Here is a 15,338-nt window from a genome sequence, read left to right as displayed (position 1 = left end):
TGGGGGTGATGAGAAACCAGGTCCAACTTATAGGGAGCTCTTCTCTGATGGATCAGTCAGTGAACATTTAAGAAGGACATTTTGTGAACCAAGTGCAAGAATGAACGTGAGTTCCTGACCTCAGAGAACTTTCTGGTTGACATTAAAACTTATTAGAACTCAAGGCAGAATATGAGTGTTCAGCAGGGCATGACTGTGTGCTGGGGACACAGAAGCTGGAGAACCTGGTGGTTAAGCTCGTAGGTTTCAAGTAAGTTAAATCTGGCTTTGCATCCTGCCTCTGCTCCTGACTGGGGTTTATATCTTGAGCAAGTTACTTATCCTCTCTAACATTCAGCCTCCTTGTCAACAAAATGGGAATGATGATAATAGTACCTGCTTCGAAGGTTGTCATAGGAATTGACTGATAACTGATATAGTGAATTCATGCTAAAGGCTTAGCACAGTGCCCGTAAATGTCCACTAATTCTGGTGTGGGTGCAGAGTCTTTAGAGAGGAGGTGATATGTGACCAGGTCTTGCAGGATGGGTTGGATTTTTCTAGGCAGAGATTGAATGGGTGGAAAAGGATATGCCAGACAAGATACAGAATAAACAAAAAACAAAAACCTGGAGACCAGAAAGTAGAGGGTGAGTTGAGGGAGCATTAATCAAGTTTGACCGGATTGCAGGAGGGAGTGGTGATGAAGAGGCTGGAAATGTAGGTTGAGACCAATTGTGGTGGGTTATCAGCAACAAGCCAAGAAAATGTCCTTTATTACTCTGCTCCAAATTCCTCAATGGCTCCCATTGCCTGATCAGATCTGAGCCCCAGAGTGATGCCTCTGAACAGGGTGTGCTGGGCAAATAGGAGGGGAAAGGGGAGGAATGGCGTCTAGGAGGCTCCCAGGAGAGCCCTGGCCCATGCAGGGGAGGGTTCATATTCTGGGGCACTTGAACTTTGGGAACTTTTTTTTTTTTGCTCAAGAAGATTCGCTCTGACCTAACATCTGTTGCCAATAGTCCTCTTTTTGCTTGAGGAAGATTTGCCCTGGCATCTGTGCCAATCTTCCTTTGTTTTGTATGTGGGTCGCCGCCACAGCATGGCCACCAATGAGTGGTGTAGGTTCACGCCTGGGAACTGAACCCAGGCCGCCAAAGCAGAGCACGCCGAACTTAACCACTAGGCAACAGGGCTGCCCCAGGAACATTATTTATTTATTTATTTATTTTTATTAAGTTAATGATAGGTTACAATCTTGTGAAATTTTAGCTGTACATTATTGTTTGTCAGTCGTGTTGTAGGAGCACCACTTCACCCTTGGTGCCCACCCCCCACCCCACCTTTCCCCTGGTAGCCACTAATCTGTTCTCTTTGTCTACATGTTTAAATTCCTCATATGAGTGGAGTCATACAGAGATTGTCCTTTTCTATCTGGCTCATTTCACTTAGCATGATTCCCTCAAGGTCCATCCACGTTGTTGCACATGGGACGATTTTGTTCTTTTTTACGGCTGACTAGTATTACATTGTATATGTATACCACATCTTCTTTATCCAATTGTCTGTTGATGGGCACTTAGGTTGCTTCCACGCCCAGGAACATTTTTTAAAATACCAGCTCTGTGCCTGTTGTGGAGCAGGGTTCTTCCATTACATCATCTCATTACGAGTCTGAAAGAATTCCCTCCCTAGACATTCCTGTTCAGTGTGTGGCGTTTGGGCCCTGATACTGCATCCATCAGGGGAAGCACGGGATAGAGAGCCTTAGAGCATCCTCTTCTCCACATCTCCATTCCACCTTCCTCCTCTCAAGTCACAGAGGAGAAAAGAACAGGCCAAAGACTTAGAGCCCCAGCAAATCCTTTGTAAAAGAAGATATCACCTGCCGACGTTCTTTCCAGCCTTGCCTAACCCCCCCTGCCCCCCCCCGCCCCCGCAGCATTGCAGTGATGGCTTGTCATCACAGGGAGGATGGAGGCAAACCTCTGATCATCAGTGTGGTGAATGGAAGAGCCTGTGCCTTGACATCAGAGAGATGGGGGTTTAGATCTCAGGCCTGCCAGCATCGAGCTCTGGGGTGGCCAACTGTCCTGGTTTGCCTGTGGATGAGAAGGTTCTTGGCACATGAGACTGCCAGTGCTAAAACCTGGAAAGTCCCAGGCAATCTGGGATGAGTTGGTCACCCTCTTTAGCCCAGTGGTCTGAACCTTTCCCTTGCCCCATCAGCAGTTGCAGGTGCATCCTATTGCAGGGGGTACCAGATATCACTCTGCCTGCTCCCTTTATTGCACTCACTTGTGCATTTCTTGCTCCATTTACTGGCTGCTTTCCTCACCAGGAGGTTTGTTCCCTGAAGGTGGAGACCAGGTCTTCCTAGCTCACTGCTGTGCTCCCAGCTTCTCACACTGGGCCTGATACAGAGGTGATCACAGGTGATGGCTGAGGGAATGAATGGACAATGAAACTCTAGGAACCTCAGTTTCCTCCTCTATGGGGCTAAGCACCCTTAGGGTTGTTTCTCAGAATAGTGAGCTGACCCAGCAAAAGCCCTGGTACCCAGTGTACCCTCTTTCTTCCTTCCCAGTGGATGCATGCAGATTGGAAAGCCAGATCATTCATCCTTTCCTGATGTTTCTATAGCCTGGTCACTTTTAGGCATCCAGGAAAATCAGGGTGCTATTCCTCTCCTTAAAGAGAAGTTAGGTTATCTTTAATATAAGATAGAAATTGAACCGAATTAGATTATTTTACCTCAGAAGCCAGTTTCAACTCATCCTTTTGAATGCTATGGTTCTATTATTATATATTACTTCAAACTTAATAGAAAAAAATTGATTAAAATATGTGCCCTGTTCATATCTAGCCTGGCTGAATGCCACAAGACACATTAATTGAAAATGAATTTCTACAAACCCAATCAAGCCTCATGAAGATGAAAAATGTACCTTTTTTCTCCATTCCTTCATTGATTTTTCATTTTCCCCACTCAGAGCTTCATTTAGCAATTTTTCAGGTTCGTTTTGTTGTGGCCTTAATTCATTCCCTTCACTCCCCCTAAAATGAGATAATGTTCCATTTTCCTTGTCCTTTTGAAACTGTTCTTTCATACTGCATCAGGGCAGGGCAGAATCTGAGCTAGTCATACCTCCCTATGCGTTATTGTTTTTTAGGAAAAGAGAGTAACTTTATTGTTTTTTAAATTCTTACTGTGGTGGTTTTTATCAAGGAGAATGCACTTTAAAAATACAACAACTATGAAATTACAGTGCTACAAGACTTCTAAAATAGAATTAAGAGAAGCTGTAGTAAAAGTAAAGAAGCTTTTCCGATGAAGAGTGTAAAACCTCGATTATTCTCATTTTTCATGGTGGGGCATATGAGGATCAAGCAGGATTCCTATTTTATTGAGGGAAGTGGAGACCACTATGAGCCATATCATAGAGGAAACAAGAGGGTGGATTGCAAACAAGGCCCTGTCAGGACAGGAGGAGGCAAAGGGAGAAGGCAACTAAAGCCCTGAGTGAGTTGCAGAAGGTTCTTGCCTCTCCTGTTCTATTCCTGCCCCGTTCGGTTCACGGATTCACTAGATCTCTAGGGGTTTTGAAAACAGTAATGGGGATCTTCAAGCTATTTTCTGTGAAATTTTCAAATAATCTCACAGCATAAATTTCCCCTGAGAAGTCTGCAGGGGCTCTCGCTGAAGTATCCCATTGCTTTACTTGGACCTAGAAGTCGTAATCCCGCTTATCTCATTTTGATTAGAAGCTTTGGTTGGCAGTTATTCATCTTTGATGCGTTTTTCCATTGAGAAAATGAATTATTTCTTCATAAATGCAGTTTAAAGTCGAAAGTCTTAAATGAGGGCCCATGGGAAGAGGGAACAAAGTGGAGGTGTTGGTGACAGAGGTTGGGAAACTTTATTTATTAATGTGTGGTCGAGTTAAGTGTTACACACACACGCACACACACACAGCCCTCACACCCTGATTTTGAATAAATGTGCCTGTGGGCCTTAATTGATTATTCCAAAAGTTAGAATGAAAAAAAAAACAAATTTCAAGGAAAATAAACAATAATATCATAAACTTAAACAGTTTGGATTAAAAAAATCAAATTCCCTTTCCCTTATGAGATTTTAAACAATTTGATTAAATGTGACATCAGTTTTAACATACTTTCTAGTATCATGCTCTGTTTCAGTGCGTTTCCTGTTTTATGTAAGGCATTTTTCAGATGCATATATATTATCATTTTCCAGCTGGTAAAGCTAAACAGCTCAAAGCACGATTTCTTAAAAACACCATATCAAGTGCTGTCTGATATTTAATATTTATTTGCTGCTGCATTTTTTATATTCATTAATTTCTCATCACATCCCCAACCTCAGTATTGAATTGTTTCATGAGTCTTGCACAACTGGGTACTATTCACAAATTCTAATTATAGAGCTCTATCATATTCTGACATTTCACACAAAATGACCCGTGTCCTACATGTCTGTCACTAATGGAAAAAAATTCCAGGCAGCTGAGAAGACTTGCAACCTGTGGGGTTGCTCTGAATCCCTAACAGGACCTTACTAAAATTTTGTACAATTTCATTTTGGTTTAGTTGACATACAAGCTCTTTTTGAAAGGAATTGGGAGGAATCCTTTCACTATGGCAATCTGTTTCCAAAGCAGTTTATAAAAATGTGCAGATTGACAAGGGTGATTTCATCTCCTAAGAGAACTGCTCTTTTATGTAAGACAGTTGATACACTGAACATTTGTTCCCTGTGGGTGTGCTGTCTAGTGCAAGGGAAAGATGTAAACAAAGGATGCTAATGGCAGTGCTGTGTCCTAACAGGGGTTTGCTCAAAGGGCTGAGGTAGAACAGAGGAGGGAGATGCAAAGCCAGCCTGGAGGACTTGGAAGAGCTGGTCTGGGAGGTGACTATTGAGTACTTTGTGACAGCAGGGGATTTCCTGCTGGAGAAGGGGATGGAGGGTGGGAAAGCATGCCCAGTGGAGGCACCAGCCTGTGCAAAAACCTGAAGGCAGGACCATTGTATGTCCACGGAGTGCCTACTGGATGGGGTGGCTTAGATATAGGTTTCATTGTGGGACAGGACAGGCCTGAAGGGAAACTGAGGAGATAGAATGGGACCACAGCAGAAGGGCCTCACATCCGTGCTAGAGAGTTTGAACATTAGAAGCTTGAGAGGGTTAAGTAAGAGAGTGATATATTCAGCATCTCTGGGGGTTAGGGCCTATAAATCTGTATTTTGTAAAAGCGCCCTGCAGCTGATTCCAGGATGTGGCTATGGTTTAAGAGGGATTGCTTAGCATAAACCACCTGTGCAGGTAACTCAATTGTGGCTAACGTGAAGAAAAGCCATTATCGGTTCTAAGAAACTAGAAGACTTTCCCCTTAGATATCAATCTGGCCTATAGTCTCAGAGACCTAATATCCTGCATGATCAATTTGGCTGCAAGACATATATTCAGGTTGAATTACAAAGAACCATGCTAATCAAGACAAAAATAAGAAAAAATTCTGTTAACATCAGTTAAAAGGTTCCAGATTTTACCAAGATGGGTTTCTTCCCTTTGTTCTCTAAGGGGGTCTACTATTTGATATTTAAATTGAACTGTTGCAACAAGATTATGTTCTTGTATAGATAAATTAGATGAGGTCTGGGAAATGAGCGCTTCTCATTTCTTCATGCCCTGACTTGAGCCTGGGTTATTTCCATCACCTGGTGACAGCTAGACCTAATTGCAGCTTCTTGAAGAGCACATGAACCTCTTGAAGGTCAAATTTACAAAGTTAAATGTGTCAAAAAGTGAGAGCAAGGGGGCCAAATGGCTTTCACTTGCATACCAGCTGCATAGTACCCTGGATTTTGGGGTGGCCCCCAATTTTGGGAGGTCTTATGGGGGACACAAAGTGTTTATCAAGTCCACTTTGGTTCCTCTGGGCCTCCGAGTCTGTTCCAGACAGTTTTGGCCCTGAAGTCTAAGGGATCATTGTAAAGAGATGGATGGATGGATTCGTTGGTTCATTCGTTCGTTGTCTGAGAATGTAAACATGACCTAGATCTTTGCTCTCAAGGAGCTCACAGTCTAGGGAGGGAGAAATACCAGTAATAACATAGTAATAGCTAATTTTTGAGTGTTTATCATGTGCTAGATGCTATAGAGATAGTATTTCAAGGCTCTTTGAAGTTCGCAGTCAGAAATAACACCATTTTCTACACTAATATGTGATTTAGCAATTATGAAAAGAGAACCAAAAACTTGGGCATCAGATATTGCCTAGAATGTTATCAAACCCAGAAGCATGCACGTCTGCTTGTTTTAGAAACTGGTGCCTTGCTTGGGAGAAGGCATGGCATGTGCTCCCGGAGCAGACCCCAGGGGAGAGTAAGTTGGGATTCAAAGTTGGCACACCTTGTACGGCATGAGGGGCCAGCCACACACTGCCTGCCAGCCTCTACATCCCTTTGTCTCTAATCTAACAGGTCAACTCTGGCCACAGAATATGCTGTGCAGGACGCTTCTGTAAGAAAGGCTCAAGGATGAAAGCAGATGTGCGTGCACAGTGTTCATTTAGCGCAGATGGCACAATTGCTTCCTGAAGTATCAGTTGCTGAAAAAAACAAGCCTTGCCGTCAGAAGCTTCAGCACCCCCAAATCCCTCCCATAGCCCACTCTTTCTCCCCAGAACAAGGGACCCCTTTTCTCTAGCATCAGCCCTCTGCCTTCTAGAACTTCCAGAGTTCTTTTCCCCTCAGCTCTCTCTCTGGGTGATTTCTCTGCCTTGTCTTATTTCTCTTTTTAAACTAAAACCGACGGAGGAAGATCAGCAGAATCCTCTCGCTATCTTCCTATGAGCTGTTCCTCAAGATGTTCTTAAACTGCATTTCTTGCTTCCCTTGACTCACAGCCTGATTACTTCAGATATAGCGAAAGTGGTATATCTGAAGTCCCTTTTTATGTTACTTGATTAAATATTACCCCTGACCTTCTTGGAACATTTTAGTTAATTTCACTACCCATTTTTCCTATCATTTAAAGATTTTAAAAGTCAGTTTTGAAAAATCTTAATACTATAGAAAGGAATGAAAAAGGAACATGATGAGGGTGATTTTTGAAAATTATTCCTACAAAAAATTGAAGGGAACTTACACAAAACAAACTTGTTTTTGCTCATAATCATACTCCAACCCCAGAACTATTTCATTTATCTAACTTCTCTTCCAGCTTTTACCTTCAATCCTTGTAAACTTTTTTCTATCCCTCAAGGCTTTTTGTAAACACTTTTCTATTTTGCAATGCATTTTTTTAGTGTTTGTGTAATATAGTCCATCAAATTGATATTCCATAATTTATTACCCATTCCGTTAGTGCTAGACATTAAGGTTATTTCCATTTTCTCTCTATTATAAATAATAGGAGCAAGAACATCTTTGTATATATAGCTTTTTTCCAACGTCTGAATTATATCCTTAGGATAAATTCCCAGGAGTGGGATTAGTGGGTCAAAGGGTATGAACAGCTTTATGGCTCTTAATATTTATTGCTAAATTGCCCAAAGGGTCATTCTAATTTACAATGCCACCTGCAACACATGAGCGTAGCTGGCCCTCCCAGTCTTTCCAACATGGATTTCCTCAGGCAATAGTTTGGGGCAAATGTAGAAGGTAATAAGGGTAACTTGTTACTGTTTTTAATTGGTAATTTCTTTAATTATTATCAACATTGAACATTTTTTCTTAAGTGTGTTTCTTATATTCTATTTTGTATGGTTTGCTTTTCATGTTGGAAGATTACATTTTTTGACACTAGGTGGAATTTAAAATAGAATGAAAATGTCAAATGCACTCAAGACAGAGAGAATAATCAATGAATCCCCCAGATCATTACCCAGATTCAACAGAAAGTAAGATTTGGTACATTTGCTGTATCTACTCCTTCTTTCCCTCTTTTGTTCTCCTTTGTGTAATTATTCTAAAGCAGATCCCGGACATTCTGCATATGTTTCCTGCATACTTCACTATGCATCTCTAAAACATACAGACTTTCTTATATAATCATATTGCCATTGTTCTGCCTAACAAATTAATGATAATTCCTTGGTATCATTTAATACCACTCTGTAATAAAATTTTCCAAAATATCTTTAAATGTCTTTGTACTGATATTTATTGATCTATCTTTTTGCTGACACTTTGTTCCAATCAGCATCCAGAGAAGGTCCATTACATTTGGTTGTTATGCTTCTAAAGTCTTTTAATCTAGAGCATGCTGTCTCTGTTCACACTGCCCCCCCCACCCCCAAGTTTACCCCCACCCCGTGACTTATTGCAGGAACTGAGTGAGTTATCCTATCAAAGTTCCCACTTTCTGGATTTGACCTTTTATTTTTTTATTAGCTCTAAAAGCTTGATTAGATTCATTTTCAACTTTTTTTGTGGGGGGAGGCAAGAATGCTTCCTGGTGGTGGTGGTCTGTGTGATCCATTTTGTATTGGTTTAGGGGCAGTGATGTCTGATTGTCCCACTTGGGGTGATGCTAAGGCTGATCATGGGTTCAGATGGTGACAGCCCAAAGCACAGTTGTAAACTCCCCATCAGCTTTGCCCCTCGCTGTTCCATCTATTAATGACGGTCGCTTGACTCAGTTATTTCATAGGGATTGCACAGTGGTGATTTTCTAAGTCTATCATTCTTTCCCCACTTATTAACTGGAGTTCTTTTGAACAGTAAAACTTCTTCCCTTATAAACTAGGACTTTTTAGTAATCTCAGAATGCACTTTGTACAAGTAAAGTGGGATGAATGCTGTATTCTTTCCTCTAAATTCCCAAGTTTCTAAGTGAGGAGTTGGTGCCCCTGTTACTTCCCATGGTATCCAGTGAGTTGTTGTTGCTGTTTTGTTTTTTAAGAATCATAAAATATTCAGTGTTTTAAAAAAACACATAATCCTTGTGTTTAACTCAATTAGATTCATTATTCTTTTTTTTGAGTAGTATTTCTTTTTTTTAAGTTAAATTTTTATTGAGTTAATGATAGTTTACAATCTTGTGAAATTTCAGTTGTACATTATTGTTTGTCAGTCGTGTTGTAGGTGCACCACTTCACCCTTTGTGCCCACCCCCCACCCCCCCTTTCCGCTGGTAGCCACTAATCTGTTCTCTTTGTCCACATTTTTAAATTCCTCATATGAGTAGAGTTATACAGAGATTGTCCTTCTCTATCTGGATTATTTCACTTAACATAATTCCCTCAAAGTCCATCCATGTTGTTGTGAATGGGACGATTTTATTCTTTTTTATGGCTGAGTAGTATTCCATTGTATATATATACCATATCTTCTTTATCCAATCATCAGTTAATGGGCACTTACGTTGCTTCCACATCTTAGCTGTTGTAAATAATGCTGCAGTGAACATTGGGGTGCATGGGACCTTTGGAATTGCTGACTTCAAGCTCTTTGGATAGATACCCAGTAGCGGGATGGCTGGGTCATATGGTGTTTCTATTTTTAATTTTTTGAGAAATCTCCATACTGTTTTCCATAGTTGCTGCACCAGTTTGCCTTCCCACCAGCAGCGTATGAGGGTTCCTTTTTCTCCACAACTTCTCGAACATTTGTTACTTTTTGTTTTGGTTATTTTTGTCATTCTAATGGGTGTAAGGTGATATCTTAGTGTAGTTTTGATTTGCATTTCCCTGATGATCAGTGATGATGAGCATCTTTTCATGTGCCTATTGGCCATCCATATATCTTCTTTGGAGAAATGTCTGTGCTCTCATTATTCTTTTTGATGCTCAAATTGTCCCATCCTTGGCCCATGGGAGACCCTTCATGTCCTTGTTTTCAGGCAAAACAAGGTGTCTTGGGTTCATGTAGCATATTTTTTGCCCTCTGGAATGGTCCATTCCTCCAGGGTGTCTGTGTTTTTATTGGTGGGGAATGGCATTTAGAGACCACAATCTGGATATATTATGTGCTTATTGTTGTTGCTTCTAAGTTTTCTCAGTGGACAGAGCTAGGAAATGCATATTTAACTAAAGAAAATAAAAGATTGTGAGTTCATACTGATGTTTTCGTTTCAAATTTGACAAAACCTTCTTTACTTCTTAGATTTGACACTTGTGTTTCTTTCTCTTGCGCTAAAAATCTTGGTTCCAAATGTTATTATACTATAATAGATATCAAATAGTTTCAGAATAACAATACTGATATTACTACTAACAATTTTCTTAGCGAATAAGAGATTTCTTTGCAGTTCTGTTTGTGCTTGGAATACGTTCTACTAAATATATACAAATACCTTGTTCTAGCAACACTTGAATTCTTTTCATGAATTTGATATACAGTTAAGTTCCTATATTTCAGTTCATTTCCAAGTTTTAGGATTCACTTTTTTTTCCTTTTGGTTTAGTTTTATTTGTTTGAATCTGTGAACTGTGCTTTCACAATTAAGCCTGTGTAACGAGGTGTTACGGAGCACCCTGACTCCTCCACAGCTTGTGTGTGGAGACGTGATACACGAATGGAAGACAAAGCTGGGGTTGCCCAAGGGAGAACACATTCTAAAGACACAGGTGAAGGCCCAGCTCACGCCTCTGCCTTCTGGCAGCCTTCCTGCCTGCCCCAGGCCACATAAGTCCTCAGTCCTCTGAATTTCATTAGCACTTTTAGTGACAATGACCCTTTCCCCAGCCCAAAACTTTTGACACCTGGTTGAATAAATACGAATGAACTAACAGGAATAACAGAGCCGAATGTTTAAAATGCAGGGTGCCTCATAAATTCAAGCTGAATAATTTTTTGTGTGTGTAGAGTTGTCTCTGCATTTCCCAAAGCTTGTTCTCTGGGACATCTGTGGGATGTTAAGAAGGGTTATATGGCAAAATCAGTATGGAAATGCTAAGTTAAACAATCCTAATGAGATGTGACTCCAAAATCAGGTCTGATGTCCCAAGCTTCTCTGATGTCCCACAGAAGCCCCTTTCCATGGAGCATCCTGTGTTAATGCTGTTCCATGAAACACAAAGAATCAATGAATAGGGTTCTGGTTGAATGAAAACCAAAGGCATGTCTTTCAGGTAATTGACTTGTACAGTTCTACATTTTTGATTAACAATTTTCTATTTGTTTCTTTCTAGATTGAATCATTAAAGAAAAAGGTGCAACAGAAACAGCTCTTAATACTGCAGCTTTTAGAAAAGATATCTTTCTTAGAAGGAGAGGTAAGAAGCTGTGTTTCTTTAAGTTGGTGTCTTCCCCACCATTAAATTTTATGTTGCTGAGTCTACCACTGCCGACACTTAATTAAAAATATGGCTATTTCCTGGCCTTATAAAATTGATTGAAGGTTAACTGCCAGCACTGAAAATGAGGTTCTGACAGCTAGTTTTTCTTAACCACCTGCCTCTCCTCGTTCCAGCTTGCTGTTCACCTCGGCTTTTTGGCTCTCGGTTTTCTTGTTCAAGAATTTTCTTAGCAAGTCTGATAAGCACTTGATTAATACTGATAAGTTCCCCCATTTGTGAAGTATTTTCACACACATGCCTCACATGATTCTCTCAGTACTTTTAGAAAGGCAAGACGAGGAGTAATATCTCTGTATTAACAAATGAAAAAAAAAAAAGAGGCACAGAGAAGGCAGGTGGCTTTGCCCAAGGTCATCCAGCTTAATGCCAGAGTGAGGTTACAAGACAGAGTCCTGATCCAGAACTCTTCTGTGACATTGTGTCAGCGTGTTTTAGAGGTGACTTAATTTCACCTGAAATTTTAAGATATTTTTTATTCTTGACTTTCTGACTTTTTGAAAGTCATTTTGGGGATTTTGTGTAGGTTCCAGAGAAGGAAATTAAGGAGTTGGAAGAACCTTAAGAGCCTGGGTATTAATAGAAGAAGCAGCCAAAATCTATTTGCTCTGAAGGCTCCTTATTAAGAGCTTGGCATTGAGCCTCCGTGAATCTCTACTTGTGTGTGCTCCTCACTTTAGTCCTTCTGCAGTGGGAGACAGCCCAGGAGAGAATGATGAAGTAAGGTGACAGGAAAGAAATGACATTTATTAAGCACCTAGTGTGTGTTGGGCGCTGTTAATTACTTTCCATATCCTTAGTATAACACTGAGTGGAATCAGACTTACCCAAGTTTGAAGCTCGATCTGCTTCTTATTAGCTGGGTACCCTGGGGAGGTTTCTTATAATTCGAAATTGAGATACGTCTGTGTGACCCTGCAATGAGAATGCATAGAAAGGGCCTGGTGGGTATTAAGCCCTCAAAAATTTTTAACTTATTAGTGTTGTTCTCTCTTTATTAAGAGGGATGCCCTATGAGTTAGATGATATTTCCCCCATTTTATAGATGGGGAAACTGAGGTTCAGGGACATTAAGGAACCTGCCCAAGGTGACAGTAAAATGGGTAGGCCTGAATGCAAAGCCTGAGCTGTTAACCACCATGTTTGTAGGGATGGCAAGCTGGGTCTTCATTTACTCTGTTTTTGAGAGGCTGCCTAGAAAAGTCATAACCAGAAGTCCCTCATGGCCTATGCGGAGGTGGTAGCAGATTCAAGGCCCAAGAGTATGAGTGTCCTACAGCTGAGTAAATGGATACTTACCCTGTCCTACTCATATCATCCCCTCCACGGTCCCTGGTCCAGCTCCAGCCTTAGGAATGGATATTTCTGTTTCTAAGATTGCCCTCTGAAATCGCAGCTCCCTGTGGGGTGAATCAGACCTTCCCCAGTGAGAGTCGAGAGTGTGTGTCCTGGTGCAGAGAGAGGGTGGTTCCAGGAGAGAGGAAAGAGATGCTGACAGGAGAGGCAGAAGGTCCCCCCAGACAGTGCCCCACCCCCCTGACTTTGCTGCTCAAACCAGCTCTCTTATGGTAGGTTATGAAATGTCCAGGGGATATTGTGCATGAGCTGTACACATACATGTGCCTTGTTTAATGCTTGATTCATTAAACTCGTCTCTTCTCCTTAGTTTGGGTTGCCCACACCCTGAGATGTGTATGAGTCCATATATTTCATTTGGGAGAGAATCCCAGGAAGCCCCAGTAGGAGAGGGTGGAGATGAGTCAGAGAAAGGATGAAAGCCAATAATGGAAGCCGTACTGAGGAGGTTACCACTGTGGGCGGCTGTGGCTCACTTGCCCTGGGGTCTCTAGGAGATGGTGTGTACTGGCCTGTGAGTTAAGTTAGCCTTACCAAAAGGTCAGAAGGCTAGGGCGTTTATCCACTGACTCCCATCAGTCGTTGGTTGAGTCCTGCTCCTGGGGGTTGTGGCCGTTCTGGCCTGCCTTGGGCGGAACCAACTGGACTCTTGTGGGCAGAGGAATCCCCCAGGTAGGGAATCACAAGTGGCATGTCAGGAAATGGTGAGTGTCCAGAGGATATGAGCGGGGCTGGCCGTGTCTGCCCTGTATATCCAATAAGCAAGACTTTAAAAAACCAGTTCTCCTTGAGCATTTAAACATTGATTATACATTTGCTTGATTAAATTTTCTTAAACTATTTAAATTCCACTACAAATTTAGTACAGCTGATTCCTTTTGACCACTTCTCTCATCTACCTTAAATAGCAGATGAAACATACACAAAATAAGTTATATAATGACAAGATGTAATAATACATTTATACTTTAATTATAAAATGCTAAATATCTTAAGTTTAATTTTTTTATTCATTATTTCTGTTCTTGTTTTTTATATCTTCCCAAGGCTACTGTTTTGCTTATTGCAAAGTTTTCTTAGAGTGAACATCACTTTGACACTTTCCGGGCAGGTGCAGTGATCTTTCAGATCCAAAGGAGATAGAACACTTTTTCTGAATAGCTAAGGTTAGAGGATGTGGGTACCAACCTGCTAATTCTTGGGCAGGTCACAGGACTAGGTGGCTTCCAGGTGATTCAAACTCAGGACCCCTTATCACTGTGATGCATTGACCTAGTCTTTAGCACTATTAAAAACTTATGCATTCTTTATTAATACTTTACCATCCTTTGTTGGGCCAGATAGAGATTTCATCTCCTAAGAGATGAGAGATTGAGTTTGAATACCTGGCTTTCCTCTTTAGGCTGTGTGCCTGGTTTATCATGTTACAAACCCACTGCTGGCTGTTGTTTCCCTGCTAATTGTGTGTGACCACTATGGCCGATGAACCACCGGCCCCCTTTCCACCTGGTTGTTGTATGAAGACCAGCGCCAAGAGTCCTGTGGGCCTGAAAGTCTTGGGACCACCTGACTTACATTTCCGTTTGTTATTCTTTCCTGCTTAGCGTAGACATTTTATAAACAGACATAAAATTAATGCTCTGTAAAAGAAATGAAATCACCCTGTATGTTAATGCTTCCTAGTTTTAGAAACCAATACAAATTGTAACAAATCTTTAATATTAGAGTCACCCTTCTTTCCTATGGAAACTATCTTTTTGTACACTTTAACTTTCCTTTTGAGTGACATATGAACACAAGGCATTCACAGACTCAACTTGTTTCCATTATTATTTCCTTCTCCTCCTCCTTTTTTTGATGCACAAATTGTCACAGCTCAGCGGGGAGAGTTCTCCTATGTTGACTTCTCTGCCCATGTGGCAGGGTTCCTGATGCTCTTGGAGTCATTCTTACTATGTGGCAGCAACAAGGTATTCCAGGCCTATCCTTATTCTTGTCCTGTCCCAGGTTATGGAATTGGCTTGTCCCTGTGGAGGCCTGACTCATTTTAGTGGGGAACTATATTGAAGACTATCTGGGCATGAGAATTGGAAGTGGGCTAAATCGCTGTGCGTACTGTTAGGCCAATTTTAGTAGTGATAGAATTGGGGGAAGTGTATGTCTTTCAAGATTATGAGGTCGCATCAAGGTTTTCCAAATTTATTTAATTATATAGCTTTGTAATACAGAGTTCTTCTGGCCACTGAGAATTTCTATTATGTTGACCTATTCTAATACCAGTAATTTTTATACCATAGTGTTCCATCCCCTGCCTTATGTCACAACAATGCCATTGGTGGTGTTTCGGATACCTTAGAAAAGTTTTAGTGTATAAATCTGGTAACCTCCCATATCCCAATCTTATTAATAAAGTAGCTACCTTTTATTAGGGGCCTAATTGCAGACTCTGGAGTCAGACTGCCTGAGTTCAAATCTCAGCCTTGCGGCTTACTAGTTATATGATCTTGAGCAAAGTTGCCTAACTCAGTTTGCTCATCTGTAAATGGGAATCCTCTCTTTAAAATGATATCCTCTCCGTAGAGTTGTTACAAGGATTAAATTAGTTAATAATAAGTGATTTGAAAAGTACATGGCTCATAGTAAATGCCATATATATTTACCGTTTCTTCAATTGTC

The 15,338-nt window shown here is 41.0% G+C and overlaps 1 protein-coding gene across 4 annotated transcripts in view; it reads left to right on the top strand.

The window, feature by feature from the left end:
* The window catches only part of MYZAP (myocardial zonula adherens protein), a 101,583-nt gene that overhangs the window by 68,791 nt on the left and 17,454 nt on the right, over positions 1 to 15,338 (top strand). For all 4 annotated transcript variants that reach the window (XM_070235931.1, XM_070235937.1, XM_001498313.7 and 1 more), the window contains one exon: positions 11,142 to 11,225. In XM_070235931.1, coding sequence (XP_070092032.1) covers positions 11,142 to 11,225 — 84 coding nt within the window. The remainder of the gene's footprint in view (positions 1 to 11,141; positions 11,226 to 15,338) is intronic.

The sequence above is a fragment of the Equus caballus genome, chromosome 1 (assembly GCF_041296265.1).
Source record: "Equus caballus isolate H_3958 breed thoroughbred chromosome 1, TB-T2T, whole genome shotgun sequence".
Classification (NCBI taxonomy): domain Eukaryota; kingdom Metazoa; phylum Chordata; class Mammalia; order Perissodactyla; family Equidae; genus Equus; species Equus caballus.
This window is presented reverse-complemented; position numbering and strand designations above follow the sequence as displayed.